Here is a 21,953-nt window from a genome sequence, read left to right on the forward strand (position 1 = left end):
CTAGAAAAATGAATTTAGTAATGAATTCTGTTGACCATTTCATTTTTCCAAAAAGCCCATGCAGCATCCTGAGTGAAGAACTAAAACAACAGATGACTCCTGGGGTAAATTCCTGTTCCAAAACCAGTCCTACATGTGAACAGAATGTTAGAATTAAATTGTGGTGTCTGCTCTGCTCTCATCACCACTGACAAAGAAACTGTTTTGAGGAATGGGTGGGTGTGAGGAAGGACAGTGATATTGTATTATGTTAATAACCATCATGCTGTGCAAGAAAATAGCCTAGAAATTGCTTTTAGCTTTCCTGGCTAAAATCTTGTTAGATTAGCAGCTATCCAGGAGAATATCTGATCAAGTCTACTAGTAAAAATCCTTGCCAAGTCTTCATAATGAAGGAGCCCCTGTTACATAGTGTCTGCTAGTTTAGGGATTCCATTTCCAGTCATGGTTGCCCCAAGGTTGATCCTGAGTACCCAGGACCATCTCTGCAAATACTCCCATTGGCTCACCGAGGCTTCAGATGAGCGACTGTCCAGGGGCTTATGTCCTAAAAATGTCTGCCTTTCTCTGTCACGATTCTTAATGGCACAAGATTTCATTTTACTTTTGCTTTTAAACACAAGGAACCTGCCATTTGGATTTTTAATTTAAAATTTCTTTTTATTTTAGGGAAGTTGATCTAAAATGAAAGTAGTCTTCTCTAAAACAAGTTTTCCCAGGAAATTATATCCATCTCCCCAAACACGTTCCCAACTCCCTAAGAAGGTATATTCTCCTTTCTCATCTCTTTGCCTCTGTATGTAAATGCTATTAACAGTTTCACAGGGATTCTTTAACTGATGTTTAAAGTTAAAAGCAGAGCCATCTGAGATCATAAAAGGACTGGAGAAAATGGTGTTTGCTATGACTGACTTGGATTCCTCCTCCTTCTCTTGTCTTCAGTCTTGCGTACATGCGGAGGGCATGGGACAAAGCCATGACTATGTAGGGGGCACATCAGGTTAAGGACTCTTGGTTATCCAGACCATTCTGCCGTCTGTCCACACACCATAGTATGACCCTGAGGATGAAGGGTGAAGTTATTAGGAAGAGCTTTCATTGATTGGGTTATGTGATAAAGCTGACTGCTCGGGTGCCTGGATGGCTTAGTTGGTTAAGCGACTGCCTTCAGCTCAGGTCACGATCCCAGGGTCCTGGGATCGAGCCCCACATCAGGCTCTCCACTCAGCAGCGAGTCTGCTTCTCCTTCTCTGTGATCTCCCTCACTTTCATTCTCTCTCAAATAAATAAAGTCTTTAAAAAAAAAAAAAAGCTGAATCCTCCCAGTAACCCTCAGAGGTAGGTAGTAGTATGCCCATTTGACAGATGAGGAAACGTGGCCTTATGTTAAGAATCTTGCCCAAGTTCAACAAACAATGGGAGCCTGGAGCAAAGCCAAGCTTGTCTGATTTGAAAGCCGTCCTCTTGAACTATTGTCCTTTGCTGCATGCAATTTATTTGGTGGGGAGGGGTGTTTGTATGTGCTTACGTGTGCATATGTATGCACTATAGAGATGGAGGAAAGCAGGGGTGCCTGGGTGGCTCAGTCAGTTAAGCATCCGACTTTTGGTTTCAGCACGGGACATGATCTCATGGGCTGTGGGATTGAGTCCCATGTCCAGCTCCCCACTCGGGGAGTCTGCTTGAAGAGTCTCCTGTTGACCCTCCCCCTACCTGTGCTCTCGCTCTCTCACTTGCTTTCTCTCTCTCATAAATAAATCTAAAAAAAAAAAAAAAAAGATGGAGGAAAGCATTTTGCTATGATCTCCACTCTCGACTGTAGTACGACCCTTATGTGTTATATTTCAAAAGAGGAATAAACAGCTAAAAGATGGGAGAAGATTGGGGAGCTGACCCGAGTCAGGCATAGATCACCATCTTGGTGCATGAATATGTGGCACGTCGTTTCACCTCTTTTAATTCTTGCCTTGTCCCTGTACATTAAAGGTTCAATTAGCCACATTAATGAAGAGAACTCAGGCATGAATAACTGAAGAACTGAGAGTCTGAGGAGCAATTCAGTAGCAGTTTGCCTTGTATATGTGAATTGTTTGTGCTGGATTTATTCCCCTAATCTGTTTGCTTAGTCATCCCAGAATAGTAATAAATGGGCCTGTCCCAAGAGCCAAGATCTAAGTGGATTATCCACAGGGGAATACAGACAGTTAATTCATAAGGAAAGGCTTTTGATTTCATTTAAAAGCATAGCTTCAGACTGCTGACACTTTTTCTTTTTTTCTCCTGAATTCATTTAGGACTTATGCTGTCAGGAGGATAAGAGATGCCTTCAGAGAAAATAAGAATGTAAAGGATCCCGTAGAAATTCAAGCCCTAGTGAATAAAGCCAAAAGAGACCTTGGAATAATTCGTCGACAGGTAAGACGGTTCGATGATGTACTGTCTTTCATTAAAAGCTGTAAACTTTGACATATCCCCCTTAATTGGCCATCACTGCTTTTGGTATTTATGATTTATACCATGGGGTCATGAAACTGTTCCTCTTACTCATATAGACACAGAAAGATGACCTATCATATTACTGAACTCAAGGAGAACATAAAGGAAAATATCAGCTTTCCAGAATCTCGGGAATGCAGCCTTCCCTGCTGCATTCTCATCGTTCACTAAAGGCTGACCTTTAAATATGACACTTTTTAAAAAATGTCCCTTTGTGAGATATATTTACACATTTATCCATTGACATATGTCAGAGAACATAAATATGTTGTACTTTTCCTAGTATTTTTAAAATCATAATTCAAGATGCTGTTGCCCTTTCCTTGGAGACACCATTGTTGGTGAGGAACCTGAATTTTGTTGCCACTTGGAAGGTGTATCTGCAGGTGCAAATGGGGTAGAGCACAGCTGCTTAGCTACTGACCCCGTAACAGACCCTGGAAGGTGTTTTTGTCTCGTCTTGTAGAAGTGCCAGGGATCACCTTGATTTCTGCTTGCTTTGCTCTTCCTCCGGAAGCGGACCAGAACATCTGCAGCAGCATGGTCTCCTGGGTAGTGTGATATGTCCCTCTTTCTGCAAAATTAATTAGACAGTCAGAGGCTGAGTAGTCTGCTCTTAGTTGGTTTCTCGTCCTCTAAGAAAAGATCATCCTTTTCACTATTTTTCTTTGATTTAGCAACAATCGTACCATAAGCTCTATTTCTGTTTCTTATCTCTCTTACTTGCAGTAAAGTTGTTTATAAAGTATAGAAGGGAAATCCCTTACCATTTCCCTCAGTTCTGCCTCGAGTTTTAGAAAGGGCTTGTTTAGGATCCTCAGGAGATACCAGCTCGGCTGACAGCAAATCATATCATACTATGTGACATATATATGTGTAGATATACATACATACATCCCTAACCCTTCCTCATGCTTAACTCCAAAAAAGAAGCAATATTAACTACCGTAGTTTTCTCTTTATGTCAAATTCAAAAGTCTTGCAAGGTAATGAAACAATCCCTTCTAAAATGACTTTTCAGATTCTGATAACCGTCCTTGAGTTCTCCAGTTTTCTAGCCACAGAATAACTTTGCCACATTCAGACAAACCTAGGAAATGATCTTCAGTGAAGGCCATGGAGAGATAATAGGATAGTTAGAAAAAGAAACTGATCTGCGTATTTGCATATACTTTGATATTGGCAGGTAAATGAGTTTTCATTTTGAAAACTGCAGGATGATGGCATTTTGCAGGCATCACTGGTTGAATTTTATGGGATGCTTTAGCATTGGAAGTTGGAAAAAACAAGCAGCCTGAGTCCTCATTTCACATAAACTCAGATTCGATTCTTTGGCACTTTCTGATATAGACGCTGGCAAGCATCTCCCAAACAGACTGGCTTTATCCTTTAGCATAGAGTTGCAGAGTAGAAACTGCTTAGAAAAGGTGCCTGTAAGTACTTTGTGCGGCCATTTCTTCTGTTATGTAATTGTCTGTGTCCCCTCCCGGTTTGAAATGCTAAAACCGCCCTCTCAAGAACACAAAGATTCTCGACTGTCAGACATCCCCAGGGAACCCACATTTAAAACCAGCTCAAAATGCTGCAACCTCTGGACCTGTGGGAGCCAGGGTGCCCTCCTCAGGACAGCCCGGCAAGGGCACCTTCCTTGCCAGTTGGGGACAGGTTGCCTACTTTGGGGCCCAGGGCGCTTTGCCAGGAGAGCAGCGGATGATTATTTGGGCCCTGAAAACTCTGCTCAGAAAGGTTTTGACAAGTGAAAGCATTCCTATTCCATTAGAGAACTTGTTAGCCAATTACAGGTCAAGAACTGGGAAGTTCCTGCTGGCTTCCTTTCTTTCTTGCTGAATCCAGGTGTAACACTTACCGTGGTTAGCTTATGAGATGTTAGTGACTCCTCCAGCTGCCCTGCTGTAGGCTGGTATGAGGTGACCTTGGCCTAAAGGCCTGAAATAAAGCAGTGTCTATTTTCTTCACCCTGGAAGCTCTCATAGACACCGCCTTCTTTTTTTTTTTTTTTTTTTAATTTGTGGTACTTACTTTTATTATTATTATTATATTATTATTTAAAGATTTTATTTATTTATTTGATAGAGACAGAGAAACATCAGGCGAGGGAAAAATAAGACGGAGGAGTGGGAGAGGGAGAAGCAAGTTTCCGCTGAGCAGGGAGCCCGATGTGGGGCTCGATCCCAGGACCCTGGGATCATGACCTGAACTGAAGGCAGATGCTTAACAACTAGCCACCCAGGCGCCCCCCTCATAGCCTTCTGATGTGCCTTCCTGATTTCCCATGCCTGCGTGATCTATTCTCCACATACTGCCAGAGTGTTCTTTTCTTAAAAGGGAAATTAGAGCAGATTATACCCCTGCTCAGAATCCTCCAGAGCCTTCATAGCACGATGGCAATAAAATCTGAAATCCTTAAGAAGCTCTCAAAAACTCTCCATTGCTCGTCTCCTTCACACTTTGGGATGCCTTCCTGATGTCCCTGAAACACCCCAGCTTGTTCCCATCGTGGAGGCTTGGTCCCCTCTGCTTGGAGTACTCTCTCCCCAGACCTTCTGTTGCTTGATTCCCTGTTTCCCTCAGACTTTTATTCTGATTTGACCTTCTCTCAGAGGGCTGTCCTGACCACACTGTCTAAAAATTGCCTTCCTTTTGTCACTCTGTCCCACAGCCTGCTTTGATTTTCTTTATAGCATTTATCAGTCCTGAAAATAACATCACTTATTGCCTTGTCTGTTTTCTCTTCCTCCGTGAGGATAGGGATCTCCCCTGTCATGGTCACCAGTGCCTGACTGGCCAGAGCGTGGGCTCTGGGGCCAGCCTGCCTGTGTTCACATCCTGCCTCAGGCTTCTGACTTGGAACTTGAGGCAGATACTTAACCTCTCCGTGCCTAATATAAAATGCAGATGAGACTAGGCCCAACCTCATGGGTTATGATGAGCAGCAAGTAAATTAACACATGTGAAGCCCTAGAAGGATGCTGGCACATAGTAAATACTTGCTGTTATTGTCATCAGGAGTATCTAGAAAAGCCCCCCCTATGGTGGACTCTCATAATCCTCTGTGGGCCAAAGGAGTGTGTGAAGATATATTTGGCCCCTGAGATCATACATCTCAGGCAGGGGGTCTGAGCCACCAAATCATGATACCTTGCTGGCTACCCATTGTTATGCCCCAATAATGGGTCCGTGATTAAAGGAGCAAGACTGATACAAAGCGAAGGTCAAGCAAAGCTTTATTTCGCGCCAGGCATCAAGAATCAGACCGAACGTTCGGGGACGCACCTCTTACAAGAGAGGGCGACTCTTCTCTGTTTCACAGACTAGCTTTTAAGGGCAAAGGCCATGCGGTCGGGCCTGGCCATGCACAGGTAACCAATGAGATTGTAACACACACAGGAAACTCCACAGTGATGCTAGGTGACCAACTGAATTACAATTGACCCTAGTAGACTTTTGAACCAGCCTATTACACCTTGATTAGGATTGGCGCCAAAAAGGCTCCCAAAGGCAGGGTGGGGCCCTACTCCTTGGTAGCTAGGGAGACCGTGTGCAACCCCCCCACCACTGATCGGATGTCTCCACCTGGCCTGACCCACCCTTGTATCTGGGCTTTGTTACCTGGAGCTGGTTTCCGGGACTTGTTTTTAAGTAAATCCCCTGGGGGAAGGAGAGCAGGGGCAGTTTAACTTTAATAAAAGCCTCTTGCTAAATAGGTCCTTACACCTAGAACCTCTCCTCAAAGAGAATGAATCATGAGGGGAAAGTGGAAACCTGAGGGGACCCTTAGCCTCTAATCTAACAAGACATAACTGGTATGAGCTCTAATACCCTTCCTATCAGATCCCTCTTCCTCTTGCATACTTGGACGCAAAGACCATCCACTCAGATGCACATCAATCTCAGCATCACTTTTGCGAGGATGACAAAGCCCCTAGACATCTTTGCAGCTGTTGGATATGCACGTCTGTAAAGGCAGTGCTCAAAGTGGAACCCTCCACCCGACTTGTCCTCTTCCGACACTGTTTACCTCTTCCCTGCTGTCTAGTCTGTCTTGAAAGTGGATCTGGCTCTCTATGGACATGTCTTCAGTCCCTTCCATCAGCTGTGCTGCTAATAATACAACTGCACACGGTTAAGAATGTGAGTTTTTAAAGAAGTCTCTGAGCAAAGATTTTCTTCTGGTTTTTCAAGGTAGAGAAACCAAGGTATAAGCTGGATCCTTATCCATGGCCACATGGCCAGACCATAGCTTAGAGCAAACTCAGAAGTTCAAGGACATGCACTCCTGAGTCAGTAGAAATGGAAGGATAAAGATATTCTTAAGTCATTCCCCAATTTTGTACCCAAGATAGGTCAGGATCAGATAAACCCAGCGCAGCCTTTCCTCAGAGGCCCTTCTTCCTACGTGTCCTCACTACTACGCTGAGAGATTTCAGCTTCATTGTGGCAACCCAGGTTACCAGGGTTCAGCCAGAACCCAGAGTTCTGCTTAGCATTAGTATTTTCCATTCTCCTTTCACACCCTCCTAAGGATTATTCTGATTTCAAGAAGTAGCATGGCAGATCATTTTTCCTCCATTATGAGCAAGTCAGACTCCTTTTGCTCACTCTCTATAATTATGGCCCACTCAGTAGAAGCCTGGCATACACTTGTTCTTTCTTTGACATTCTTAGACCAACTCTTCCCTGAAAATTATAATCCAGTCTCTCAGTCTCTAACTTCTTCCCAGGGACAAACATCCTCTCATATCCTATAACCCGCAGAGGCATCCTTCCCGCTTTCTTTAAATTCCTATTATGTCCATATAAAATGGTTCTGTAAAGATAGATTGACCCTGCATGCCTGGGTGGCTCAGTGGGTTAAGCTTCTGCTTTCGGCTCAGGTCATGATCCCAGCGTCCTGGGATCAAGCCCTGCACTGGGCTCCCTGCTCAGTGGGGAGTCTGCTTCTCCCTCTTTCCCTGCCTCTCCACCAGCTTGTGCTGTCTCTGTCTCTCAAATAAATAAATAAAATCTTTTTAAAAAAAAAGTTGGAGAGGCCTTTTGTGTATGTGCCAGATGGTGCCAGAAAGGGTGCACAGAAGTTGGGTTGTGTATAGAGTTGGGCTAACAGCTCTCTCACAATCTGGGCAGCAAAGAAGTACCTAAGTACTTTCTACCTCAGACAGTAAACAAGGCCCCTTGGGTCTTTCATATCAGAAACAAAAGCAAGAAGGTCAAGCATGCTTTCATCTTGGTTCTTTCTTCCATTTTGCTGTTCTAAAGGTATTCCTTTTGATTTCTGTTTATAAGGCATGAATTAGAATAGCTCTCAGTAATCACCCCCACTCATTAGAGTTTGTCATGCCACTGTGGATTTTAAACAAGCAGAGCCTGCCTTATTTGTTGTCACTACTTCAATGTTCTGTACTCTTGCAACTCAAGGTGACCTCTAGAGACCATTGCCATCACCCAGGGGCCTCCTCTCCCTGTGTAGGTCACAGAGATTTTGTGTTCTTCAAAGCAGAAGTATTTTCCAAGCGTTTTGACGTAGAGCGGTCACCTTTGTTAACTGCCTAGCTAACCAGCCACATGTCTATGAGAAAAGATACAGAAGAAGCAGTGGAGGGTGGGAAGCTCTGGCTACAGTGGGCGTGCCTTGCCAGACCCATCTTTCTGTACTTTGACAGAATTTCCCTGAATATGCCAATTAAGATTGTGCCTTTAGGAATACTCAGCTATAGCCTAAATGTGTAGCAGCTTTATCTAGAAGCCCAGTGAAAACACGTATCTCTGCAGAGTTTGGGTTTTCCAGAGTTTTCCAGCTGTGTGATGCTCTCCGTGTTCATCAGAGTGCGTCCAATGAAGGCCGTGCTACCTGGGTTCTCAGGAAGAAGCACTCTGGGTAACAGAAGGGGTGTGTGTGTGTGTGTGTGTGCACAAGTGCATGCGCGTGTGTTATAGACCCTTTCCTTACACAGTTAACTGAGTAAAACCATAATCTCTAGGAGAGGAACAACTATTCCCTGTTGAAAGTTTCCCATCCGGGGTGCCTGGGTGGCTCAGTGGGTTAAAGCCTCTGCATTTGGCTCCAGTCCTGATCCCAGGGTCCTGGGATCGAGCACCATTTCGGGCTCTCTGCTCAGCGGGGAGCCTGTTTCCTTCTCTCTCTCTCTCTGTCTGCCTCTCTGCCTACTTGTGAACTCTGTCAAATAAATAAATAAAATCTTTTTTTTAAAATAAATAAATTAATTAATTTTTAAAAAAAGCAAGAAAGTTTCCCAACCACCAGCTTAAGTAGGCTAGCAGATTTAGCACTAAATTTCCATCCAAATACTGTTTGGCTCCCCCCCACCAAGGACGGGTTGTACATGTACTAAAGTAAGGAAGGCATTCCACAAAAGGAGGTTCCTGTGCAACTTCAGTATTTGGGCGATGGTACCTGATGCTGTAGTATGGGATTGTACATGCTGGGTAACAGCAAGGTTTCGGAGCTTTTCAGTGATAACAGTTTTATGCCACACAGGTCGTTCTTAAAGCCAGTGCAGGGTGTTTTTGGTGTGTTTTGTGTTGTTGTTTTGTTCTGTTTTGGTTTTTTGGTTTTTTTGGCTGGGGTGTGGAGGGAGATAGGGGTTTTCTGTTTTGCTTTGTTTTGTTTTTAGCAAACAAGTTCTTTGCATATATTTTCTCCAAATCACATTAAACAAAAGTTGCTGTCATTTTAGAATCAATGATTACGTCTTTAATTAGAAAAAAAGTTTTACCTGAATATTTATGTGTAACTTGATTGCTGTTTATTATAACAAAAAAGTTTCAAACTGATTTGTAGAATCCATTCAGTAACATAGGAGATTGAAATCCATCTCTCAAGAAGATACAGTTATGGCTGAATGTATTTGGTGTTCAGAGTACAGCACGAATAAGAAAAATCCTTGCATGTCATTTGGTTCTTGGTGCGGTCATCTGTATTCATCTCTTGAAAAGCAAAAGAAACCATTTGGTGTTTCAGTAAATATCAAAGTAGTTGTTTAAAAAAAAAAAAAAAAAAAACAGCTTCCACAGAGAGACCCAAAAAAGAGCAGCTTCAATGAATGAGTCCTAGGGTCAGGTGAGTCCTCCTTTCATCCGATGAGGGGTTGATGTCGGGACTGATGCTTCCACTGCTGGTGATGACCCCTGTGTCACCCTGCTGCTGGATGAACTCACGTGGAAACCGCTCTTGGGGCTGGTGGCAGTGACAGACATACTCTTGCTGTTAGGGGTGAGGTGATACTACCCAAAACCATAAGAGGACAGTACTGGGCATCAAGTCGGATAAGAAGAGGAAAATCCAAACCTGGCAGAGCTGATGACGAGCTTTATGTTGGCCTGTGGCGGGATGGTACTGAACGGTCTGTTAGCGAAGGTGAAGAACAGCGGGGTCCATTGCAGTCACGCTGGGCATCCATCCAAAAGAGAGGGTCTTCCTCATCCTGGGAAGAGCGGTCTGGTGTTAGGTCAGTAACATCCACTTCCTTCTTGCCTCATTGGCTACAGTCACTGAAGAAGGCTTTTGAAGACAAACAAACATTGAAATGTTTGTTTTTGTACGTGATTGCTGGGTACTTTCATAGCTTCTTTCTTCTGTCTCATTGGACACCAAGAACCATCTTCTTGGAATGTGACCTCATACACATCAGAACAGTCATTGAGAATTTCCGAAAAAGCCCATCTAAAATTAGACTCTTCATGGGCAGCTTTTTTGTTTAGGACAGATCCAAGCGGGCTTCTCATTCATTGCAGATAAAGGGCAGCATCAAAACACTATAGATGTGTGTAAGTCACTGCATGGCATGGGATTGCCGGCCTCATTTTCCTTAAAGGGCACATCAAGGATACCTGAAGGAACTTTACTCTCAGAAGCTGCAGTAAGTTTTCCTTTAATTAGTTTTCTGGAATGATCAAGGTTTCCAATACCCTTCCTTTCTAGTCTCTATAATGACATGGCTGATGTGAGCTTTCACACAAGATATACAGAACTGGAGTAATTCTTTCCAATTTCTGTTGCCAAAGAAATGGAAATCTGATTTGGCACAGCTGAAGATAACCCAACCAAAGATGTATTTATGTTCAATTCCATTTTTAGGTGGTGATGCATAGCCAGGCAAAGGAAACAGCTTCCCATTTGCTTTTATACAAAGACAGTTGGGATACTTTTGTTCTTGAGTAACTTGACTCTGCCAGGCAAAGTACCAGCTGAACTTGGACTATATAATCCTTCCTAGCATCTGGCAGGAAAAAAAAAAAAATACCTGGATATGTTTCTCTCTCTAACTTGGTAAGGTGTCAGAACAAAAATAAAAACTTCTCTAGGGGCGCCTGGGTGGCTCAGTCAGTTAAGCGGCTGCCTTCAGCTCAGATCATGATCCCAGGATCCTGGGATCGAGCCCCACATTGGGCTCCCTGCTCAGCACAGAGCCTGGTTCTCCCTCTCCCTCTGCCTGCCGTTCTGCCTTCTTGTGCTCTCTCTCTCTCTCAAATAAATAAACAAAATCTTTAAAAATAAATAAATAAAAACTTCTCTTGAAATTGTTGGCTACTGCTTTCAGCTAAAATCGTGGGCTTGATGAGAACATCAGGAACATCACAAAGGGGCGAGTTTTTAAACTGCCTATCAGGATGGACAAGAGGAATTAGGGAAGATGGCACCTCAAACATAAGTATCAAGCCATTCAGAGCAGATTCCAGGCAGCCGTTAAAAATAGTAGAAGGGATGCCAGGGCGACTCAGTCCGTTAGGCATCTGCCTTTGGCTCAGCTCATGATCCCAGAGTCCTGAGTTCGAGTGCCACGTGGAGTTCCTTGCTCAGCGGGGAGCCTGCCTCTCCCTCTGCCTGCCTCTCCCCCTGCTTGTGCACTCTATCTCACTCTCTTGCTCTCTTATAAATAAATAAAATCCTAAAAAAAAAAAAAAAAATAGTAGGAACGGGGTTGATGTTCCAGGTAGCCCTCATTTTAGTTAACCTGACTGTGTGTATGTGTGAACATTTTCAGTGTTTCTTGGCTTACACTTAATTACTTTATTTGTAGGTCACTAAAAGCAAAGTAATTGCCCAGTTTATTGGCATTTTGGATGGTGATAGATGAGAGTCTCTGAAACTTTTTTTTTTTTAACTTTTGTTTGCTATTTTATGGTTTAGTCTTTCAATGGCCAATCAAGAGAGATGACCACCAATAACTTTTTTAGAGTGCTGGTTGTGAAATGACAAGCTCATGAACAATGTCTGTCTTCTCTCACTGTCAGTCACTGCAACATCCATTCCAGTGCCCTAAATAGTGGGTAAAACTTGAATTAAAGGGCTCCTGGGTGGCTCAATTGGTTAAGCAACTGCTGGCAGCTCAGGTCATGATCCTGGAGTCCTGGGATTGAGTCCCGCATCTGGCTCCCTGCTCAGCAGGGAGTCTGCTTCTCCCTCTGACCATCCCCATTCTCATGCTTGCGCTCTCTCTCTCTCTCAAATAAATAAAATCTTAAAAAATATATTAAATGGGATCTTAATATTTTTTTTATTTTTTATTTTATTTTTAAGATTTTATTTATTTATTTGACAGAGAGAAATCACAAGTAAGCAGAGAGGCAGGCAGAGAGAGAGGAGGAAGCAGGCTCCCTGCTGAGCAGAAAGCCCGATGCAGGGCTTGAACCCAGGACCTGGGATCATGACCTGAGCCGAAGGCAGCGGCTTAACCCACTGAGCCACCCAGGCGCCCGGTTCTCATCCTTTGAAGAAGCCTGTGAAAAGGGAGGATGGTTTTAGATCCTTTGGAAGAAAAGTAACAGCACACTGTCTGTCTCTCTTTGTGTATACCTTTGGCGTAAGTACCATTTTGATAGTGTAGGGGAATCTCTAAGATTTACATGACAGTTGTTTTGATGGAATAAAGAAAAGTCAACTCCTACATTAGGGACATTGAAAATATATGAAAAGAGTGCCCCCTGGGTGGCTCAGTTGGTTAAGCATCTGCCTTCGGCTCAGGTCATGATCCCAAAGTTTTGGAATCAAGTCCTAGACTGGGCTCCCTGCTCAGCGGGGAGTCTGCTTCTCCCTCTTCCTCTGCCCCTCCCCCTTGCTCGTACTCATGCTCTCTCTCTCAAATAAATAAATAAAATCTTTAAAAAAGAGAAAGTGAGAAAGCAAAATAACATGAAAAAAATTATATACACTATTCATAATAGCCAAGGGGTGGAAGCAACACAGATTCCCACCAATGGGTCAACAGATAAACAAAATGCTGTGTATACTTACAATGGAATATTAGTCAGCTTTTAAAAAAAAAAAAAAAAGATTTTATTTATTTATTTGACAGAGAGAGATCACAAGTAGGCAGAGAGGCAGGCAGAGAGAGAGGAAGGGAAGCAGGCTCCCCGCTGAGCAGAGAGCCCAATGCGGGACTCAATCCTAGGATCCTGAAATCATGACCTGAGCCGAAGGCAGTGGCTTAACCCACTAAGCCACCCAGGAGCCCCGAATATTAGTCAGCTTTAAAAAAAGAAGCAATTTGCGACACATGCTGCAGCATGGATGAACCTCCAGGACATTACACAAATGAAGGAAGTGGGTGAAGTGGGTCATGGAAGGACAGATTGTAGGTGGTGGTTGCGAGGTGCTGGAGGAAGCCGGGTACCTGGAGTTACTGCTAACTGGGTATAGAGTTGCAACTTTGCAGGTTGAAAGAATTCTGAAGCTTTTTTTCACAACAGTGTGAATGTACTTAGCAGTACTGAACTGTATACTTAAAAATGGTTAAAATGGTTAATTTTAAGGGACTTTTCTCCACAATAAAAAATATCTGCCCCTGGGGCACCTGGGTGGCTCAGTGGGTTAGAGCCTCTGCCTTTGGCTCAGGTCATGATCCCAGGGTCCTGGGATCGAGCCCCGCGTTGGGCTCTCTGCTCAGTGGGGAGCCTGCTTCCTCCTTTCTCTCTCTGCCTGCCTCTCTGCCTACTTGTGAGCTCTGTCAAATAAATAAATAAAAATCTTAAAAAAAAAAAAATCTGCCCCTCCCCCACAAAAAAAGAATTACAGCTGGTCATCAATTTTTTCCTTAATCGGGAAAAATAAAATTAAGTGCTTTAGACATTGGTATTTAAGCGTGGGGAACTTAAGTCATTTGAAGCTTGAACAAGTGGATTTGTATCTGTGAACCTTCAGTTTCCTATCTGTAAAATCAAAGGATTATATGATGATTTCTAAGGCTTCTTCCAGTTCTAAAATCCCATGGTTTAACATCACATAAATATCTGTCCCCTTCTTTTTTTGCAGAAACCTACCTAATACATTTTTTTTTTTAATAAACTACTCTATGCTCAGCTTTCCTTGACCAATTTTTACTAAGATCTTAACAGAGTTTGGGCTATAGATAAGTAAAGTTGTAAGCCAGCTATGTATTTATACCATCATAAATTTCAGGACTTTCTCCTGGTCAAACCTTTCTGCTACAAGAACAGTCAGAAAATTGAATTATTTTATTAATGTTGCTAGAACCTCTGCTCTTAGCCTTCCTTTCTGATAGAAGATGTGTTACTAGTACTACAGCACATCTCTGAGCACAACATTTTCTTTCAAAGAAAATTAAGTAGCAATTCAAGAGCAATAATACATTAACTTGATAGGCAAGAAAAAGATTAAGGTGGTCTCCTCTAGCCCCACCTTCATGGTAATGCTAGTTTCTTCTTGATTTTACTTCTCCCTGTTCCCTGGCTGGCTTCTCAGCTGCATGAAACATGATCTGTTAGATAAATCGAATGACACTATATATTCTGTAATTCCATGCCCACAGTTTCTTTCCGTAGATATTTATCAAGCACCTAGTCTGTGCAGTCTAATTATGAGTTGACTTTATAAGCTCTTTGGAAGCAGAGTTGGGATTGGAACCTTGAAGTCCATCAGGACCTTGTAGATGGTCTTTCTCATTTTGACTCTCAGGAGGCAAACCTTTCGTCTTCATTCTAGATCACACCTATTTGTTCATTTAATAGAACAGAAATATATGGACTCTAAAAGGGTACCCCAGCAATACTTTTCCCCATGCCTATATAGATCAACTAAGATTAGATCAAAAGATCAATCTTCATATTTAAAAACTAATAAAGCAGTCAGAAGCAAAGGAGATTTAAGCACTCTGTCTTGGACTTCAATAAAAATCCTCAGGAAATCAACATGAATTTATATACAGTGACTGGAATTGCCCCCTGAGTCAACCCTGAATCTTTTAGATATCTGAATTCTTTCAGTATGAATGAAAGATTCCCCAAACCCCTGTCAAATGAGAAGGGTTGATTATTTTTATAGCTTGGCCAATGTATGACATTCATTTTTTTTCCATCTGTTCAATATATGGTTTTTCTGCAGCTATAAAAAAAAACTTCATAGAAGAATTTGAGCTAATTTCCTCCCTCCCTGCATTTTCTAGAAATTCCAGTAAATCCTCAAGTCTGGGGCAATACTGATGACATTCCTGTAGAAGAAATGCCTGTCAACAATTGTGCCTTCAATTTGCTTGACCCCTCCAAGATCGACATGTACAAAACAAGATTCCATTTTCTTTCTGCATTTTTCATATACAGTAATAGTTCTTTTTCATACTTGTGTGTTCAGAAGAGCTCATGAGGAAGGCAACAGTAATGCTATTTATAGAAAGTTTTGCTTGGGTTTTCATTTGGGAACTCTTATTATCCTTTTCCCATGCAGCCTACTGAGCTTTTCACTCTTGAATTCCTCAAAGAACCATTTTTGTTGCTGAAGCATCCAAAGTCAAGTAGATACCATGAACTCTGGAGCAGAAAGTACACTGATCCATAGCAAGAGTGGAAGTTGTAATCTCAGCTCTGGTAGGACCATACTGTGTGATCTTGGGGTCCTTGTTTATTCGCCTCATCGACCGCATGTGTAAAGAGATGGTTTTACTGATAAATATTGATGAAGGTGATGCCGGTCGGTAGTGGTGGTGGTGGTGATGATTGTGTGCTTGCTGTCAGTGTTGGCTCATTGGGTCCTCTTCCCGCACTGACACTACAAAGCAGTTTGAACAAGTTGTCTCAGTTTTTAACGGCAGCCTTGTAAGAAAATGCTGGTTTCCTCATGCTTTAGATGAGGAAATTGAGACTTTGAGTGTTGGAATAACTCCCCAAGGACACACAATTAGGGGAATGGTGGGCCCACATCTAGTCTCACTTTTCAGCCAGTTCTTAGAAGAGAGATCAAACTGTGGGTGGTCTGATCTTAACAGGGATAAATAAGACACTGGAGTTGGAAGAAGAAGGCAAGAGGTAGGCTTCCTTTTCTAATTGCTCATTTAGAATTCATGTTAGAAGGTAACAGCTTATCTTCTGTAGGCTCATGAATAGTTTATCCCTAGGAGCTGATCTCCTTTAGCATCTCTCAAAAAACTCTGATTCTCTCCCTGCCTTCAAAAGAAGAAAAAAAAAAATACAGAAACCACAGTCTGAAAAATGTTAAAGTTCAGCCACCTTATTTAAGAAGTGTTTGCTCAGAATTTCCCCATAGATCTGAAGGTTGCAGCTCCAACTGTGCTTTTCCTGACAAGCTATCACTGAAGTGCCCTTCACTGGAAACCTTTTGATGCCTTGCTGCCTGGCTTGTCCTTTCAAGTATTCAAAGTTAATTTCAGCCATGCTTATGCAGAAGATCTTCTTCTAGGATGACAATGGAACAATGTCACACCTTCTAGGCAGGGCAGTGGAAGGGGCTCGCCCCATTTATATTTATTTGTGTTTCTGTACCACATCCCCTGGGGTGGCAGGGAGCCAGTGATCCCGCACACCCAGGGCATGTGCGAGAAATACCTTCGGTTCCTGAGCACTTGCTATTTGCAGTTGAATTTTTTCAAACTTGATGTGTTTCATCTGTGTATACATATGAAGGGTAGATTCATTGGTGCTGTTGGACAGAGACCTCCTAATTATACATCTATGAGTCCAAAAACTCTTGTCGTTTTATGCAAAGACATAATAGGAGTCATGGCCATGAGAAGGGAAGAGGGTCAGAGCCAAATACACCTCACCTGAAATCCTAGCACTTATTCAGTAGCCTCTCTGGCCTTGTTCATGTTCTTTAATTTCTCTTAAAATATCACCATCACACCATTTTTCTACTCAAGGCCAAGGAGTACCATTCTGAAGCTAATGTTAGTTTTGTACCAGCTCTGTTTTTGAAATACCAAAGCCAAATGTTGTGTCAGAAATTTTCTCTCTTCCCCAATCTGGTAACTAAGGCTGTCATGTCATGAAATGGTCCATTATAAATAATCAGAAGGCTCTAAAAATTCTCTGAGATGTGGCACCGGAATAATCTTAGTTTTATTCAATTAATGCTTGTGTACAATTAAGTCAGTATTTTAAATAGTTTCCTTTTCCTCAAACATTTCCACTTCTCGCGGCCTAAATTCGTCTTCTTCTCCCCACCCACCTCGACTCCAGAATGCAGTGAAAATAGCACCAACCCAGAGGCCACGTGGAATTCCCCCTCAGTCTGTCAGAAATTAGCAGTAGCACCGCCCTAAGGCCATGACCTTTTAGGCCTCATCCATGAAAAGTAAGGACTTGCGGGCACTTGTTTCCCAGATCTCCAGGGGCACAGGAATTTGTGTGTGAATTGGCATTATTGAGATCGGACTTGGGGCTTCTTTCAACAGGTCATTCCGTCTCACTGGTAGGTGAGCGTGTTCCGGAACTGCCTCCACAGAAATGGACTTGCCTTTGGAGCCCAATAAAAACCCAGACGCTGGGGCCCAGGAGCTGGCAGCCCTGGGGTCTGCCCACAGTCACTGCCAGTGGGCAGGCAAGTCCTCTCCTGGCCCCTTCCTCCTGGGGCTCGGGTGGGGGCTACTCCGTGACGCTCCAGCGTCTCCCTCACACCGGACACCTTCTGACTCAGAAAATAATTGCTAACGTTTGTTAGGTCCCAGAAACACACCTGGGAATGTTGGATGTTGACCAAGGGCGAATTATGTCACCGACCTCCTCTGTTTACTGAATTGACTTTAAAAAGAAAAGCGAGCTGCCCTGCGCTCACAGACAGTGTGTTTTGTTGGGTGTGGGGGAGTAACAGGGTTATGTAACGCTGAGTTATGTAATGTTCGTTCTTGTCGCCGGCCCCAGCAGCGGGGTCGATTCGAGAAAACCCTTTGGCTATACTTCGTAAAGGCTTTTAATACCATTGAAGGCGGGACCGTTACCCAAATCATGGTGAGGTCAGGGGTCTTGGAACCGTGCACAGAAGCTGCCCTTTCGGACAGCGGACAGATTGTAAACATCTCACTTAACTAAAGAGGTTTTCTTCACTGGGCCTCGACAGGCCTCTAAGAAGGAATGGGATGGAGAGGAAGAGACCAGTAAAAAGAGCAAAACCAGATGTTCCTCTTGCTTTGAACTAGGTTCTGAGCATGGCCACACTTTGTGCTTCATTTTGTTTTTTTCATTTATCCACCCTTATGGGAAATTTACAGACATCCATGTTTTTCATAATACCTAGTAGTTTTCTCACTGAAATGTGTTATAGAACAGAGTCCATTTTTCCCCATAGGACATGGACCGCTCTTTTCTATACTGGGCAGTTTAGGGACGTTAGTAAGACAGCTTGCCCCTGTCTGCCTGTGTGCCAGGGAGAGCCCATCCCACAGACGGTCCTGCTGGATGTCCTGCCTGCATGGCCCTGCCATTTCATCACGACTTGGTGGAGCAGCCGAGTCTCTCCTCTGCCAGACGGCAGGCTCCTTGAGGGCTGGGCCTGCTGTGTCCGTTGGACCAGCACAGCACAAGACACACAGTACACGCCCAGGCAACACCTTTCTGTGTTCACCAGCTCCCCATGTGGAGGCCTTGAAAGCCCTTCCTCCTCCTTCCTTGCCTGCCAAAATCTTGTCCACCAGGCCACCAAGCACTGCAGTGGTGTGTTCATAAGGCATGTCTGCCCTTAGCCTCTGACCTTCCAGAAAGGCAGGGCTGTTTCCTTGTTCACCGTGGTACTCCCCGTGCCTTGTAGATATCGTGAGCCTTTCATTAAATCCTTCATAGAGTCATGATGGCTTGGTAGGAAGACTCAGAAGGCCTCAGGGCAAGAGCAGCAGATTGGCCTTTCTGACAAGAAGTCTTCCTGGCATCTTCGTGAATACGAAAGGAGACAACTTGTGTAACACCCTCTAACATCAGCAAAGCCGCTCCCCAGTGAATAGAGTTAACCTTCAGTACTCTGCACTCAGCCCTCAAACTAAGTATCCTGCTTTGCCTGAGGTTGTGGCTACTGCTCTTACCAGAAAGGAAGCCAGGAGCTCCTTCTGGAAATTAGTGTGTTGGCTCTGCCAGAGGAAGCTGAAAACAAAAGCCAATCTGGTGAGGTGAATTCCAACAGTAGGCGACAAGGCTGTTAAACTCCGTTCCAATTTCCCCACCCTGCTGGGGCACGGGACCAGGGAGTCAGGAGTGGTTTCGAATCCTGGTGGTCACTGCCTAGCTTTCCGAACTTAGGAAGGTGACTTCCTGTGGAACTCCTTCTCCTGGTCCCACCTTGTTGGGAGGTGAGAAGTGTGTCTGTGAAGCCAGCAGCAGAGCGCCTGGCCCGTGGTGAATGTTCAGATGAATGAAAGATGGTTGCACCCACGTCCATGCATCAGCTTGCTTCTCTCCAGACTTCTTTTAAAATCTCAAGGGCTGAAATGACGGAGCTGTGTCACAGTTTGCTTCTAGATCTCTAAACGTGCAGAAAGGGAGCTGCCGCCAGTCCCTTTCTCAGGCAGCTCTGTTCTCCACTCTCCTCCGTGGCGACACCAGAGGCTTTGCTAATCTGCAAGCTCTTGGCATATGGTACTTGTTGTAATATAGGTCTGACTCTCCGAAATGCTTTTCGGTGGTTTCAGTGAAGCTGCGAAGACTAGATTCCAAGTGACAGTTTCTGTATGAAATATTTATCACATGTGGATAAAAGCATATCCACCAAATGGAACCGGGAGGGCAAAAGGGAAATGCAGTCCCCATATTCTTACTTTCTTATTTTAGATGTTCCCGTCACATTGCGGACTACCAGGCAATAAAATGAAGAAGAGGCTATAGGAAAATAAAAAGAGCAGATAGGACCAGTTGGTATTTGTAAGTGGAAACTGGGGGTGCCTTAATTTGAATAAATAAAGGTGTCCTTAAATTCAGAAGATGGGAAGGCAGAACCAGGAGCCCTTAATGGGCCCAGCAAGCAAAGCAACTATACAGGTAGAAAGATTTGGTTCCACCATTGTCTTTACATTCACGCTCATACACAGAGAACAGTGCCTAATCAAAAGGCATGTCTTCACAGAGCTTGGGGGAAATTTTCCATAGATTTCTGTAATGTTCATCTCAGGCAATCCATATTTATTCCTAAGCGCTATTGAGCGTCCGCTGGAACGAACTACCAAAGTAGGGGCAGAGAGGGCTAAGAATGGTCGGTATCGGGGCACCTGGGTGGCTCAGAGGATTAAGCTTCTGCCTTCGGCTCAGGTCATGATCTCAGGGTCCTGCGATCAAGCCCTGCCTCGGGCTCTCTGCTCATCAGGGAGCCTGCTTCCCCCTCTCTCTCTGCCTGCCTCTCTGCCTACTTGTGGTCTCTCTGTCAAATAAATAAATAAAATCTTAAAAAAAAAAAAAAAGAATGATCGGTATTTGAGGAACTTGTTTTGTGATGACAAATGAATGACAGAATTCATGTTGGAACACAAGCTACATAAAGGTGGATGAGTCATGAGAGTTGCATGTGTGGATTCTTCATTTAATGGGGTTTTGCTCCTTGTTTCCTTGAGGGCAGGGACCATGTCTAGCCCCACACTTAACCACAGTGCCTTACACACTGATAATGCTTAGAAAATATTGCTGAATGAATTATGTGCTTTGGGGCCCCCAGATGGCTAAGTCAGGTAAGCGTCTGACTCTTGATTTGATCTTAAGTCGTGATCTCAGGGTCATGGAAAGCTCACGGTATCTACAAGGTACCGGGAGTACCACAGTAAACAGAGGATCCCAGGCTTGATCCTGGGATCAAGCCGCACGTCAGACTCCACACTGGGCATGGAGCCTTCTTAAGATTCTCTCTCCCTCTTCTTTTGCCCTTCCCCTGCTTGCTCGCTTACTCTCTCTCTCTCAAAAAAAAAAAAAAAAAAAAAAAAAAAAAAGCTTTAATTCTAAAGGACTAAATTATATATGTTTGAGTATCTTAGTAGTGGTTTGGTGTCATTCATTCTGTTTATGGAATAACCTTTATCAACAAAGTAAAAAACCTTACCTGAGCTAGCAGAGTTTTAATCCATAAACCATAACCTTCTAGAACCATAACCAATTATAATAGCTCTCTCTGGGACAGATAGTGGTCCTGCCATACATACAAACTTATGACCGTCTATTCATATTGTGGGCGGAGGATTGGGAGAAATAGAGTGGAGATTACTGTAGCTGCTCTGGAGAGGCCCTATTAGAGCAAGTCATTCTTGTCCAAATATCTGAATGAAAAAGACTGGCAGGTCAGTCTGATGCTTATTCCATTGCCTGCATCTTCCTTTGGTAGCATCTTGGGATGGCATTAGGTTCATGTTCCTCTGTTTATATGTAAGGAAATTAGAAGCTGGGAAATCACCCTGTCCGTGATAGGTGGGGAATCAAAGGCAAGGCTGGGGAACCAAATACTGCGTAATGAGCCAGGTTCCCCTTTGCCTCTCTGGTCAGTTCTCCAGAGTTTTCGGGAATGCAGGTGTTATAAAAAAAGGTTCTCAATTCATTATGACTTATTCACCTTTACCCTTTGGGAGAACTCTTTTCATGTGAATTCAGACATGCCCAGAAATGTAGGAAGGTCAAAAGCAGTCATATTCTGGCCAGGATTCTTTGTTTAAACAAAACCATTATGAAAATGCAGCTTACCAGGGCACCTGGGTAGCTCAGTCAGTAAAACATCTGACTCTTGGTTTTGGCTCAGGTCAGGATCTCAGGGTCCTGGGAGTGAGCCCCATGTCCAGCTCTGTGCTCAATGGAGAGTCTGCTTGAGGATTCTACCCGTCTGCCCCTCCACCTGTTCATGCATTCTCACTCTAAATAAATGAATAAATAAATCTTTAAAAGAGGAAAGAAAGAAAATTTAGATTACCAGAAAAATGTAACTAGAGGTTGACTGAACATTTATAAAAATTAATTCTGGTTATGGTTACCCAATGACTATGGAGACTACAGGGGTTACCATTTTTATCTCTTTTTCTATGCTACGTGCTGCAGGCAATGGGTGATTTCATTTACAACTACTCTGCAGCACATCCTCATTTTACAGTGAGGAAACCAAGGCACAGAGAGAGGGGTTAAGGAAAGGGAGACTCCTTAGCCTTAGTGGTTGAAGGCAGGATTTGAGCTGAGGTCTCTTATCGCCATTCCTTGTGGCCTGACAGTACGATCTTTGATTGCAT

At 43.6% G+C, this 21,953-nt stretch overlaps 1 protein-coding gene and 1 pseudogene across 3 annotated transcripts in view; one reads left to right on the top strand and one right to left on the bottom strand.

Annotated features, from left to right (window-relative positions):
- The window catches only part of LYRM4 (LYR motif containing 4), a 160,391-nt gene that overhangs the window by 37,554 nt on the left and 100,884 nt on the right, over window positions 1-21,953 (top strand). For 2 of the 3 annotated variants that reach the window (XM_047732056.1, XM_047732058.1), the window contains exon 2: window positions 2,295-2,415. In XM_047732056.1, coding sequence (XP_047588012.1) covers window positions 2,295-2,415 — 121 coding nt within the window. Of the gene's footprint in view, window positions 1-2,294; window positions 2,416-16,962; window positions 17,044-21,953 lie in introns of those variants that run through there. The other variant, XM_047732057.1, reaches the window with a different exon arrangement.
- Window positions 9,259-11,268, bottom strand: LOC125102520 (E3 SUMO-protein ligase PIAS2-like; annotated as a pseudogene).

This window comes from Lutra lutra, chromosome 6 (genome assembly GCF_902655055.1).
Source record: "Lutra lutra chromosome 6, mLutLut1.2, whole genome shotgun sequence".
Taxonomy (NCBI): Eukaryota; Metazoa; Chordata; class Mammalia; order Carnivora; family Mustelidae; genus Lutra; species Lutra lutra.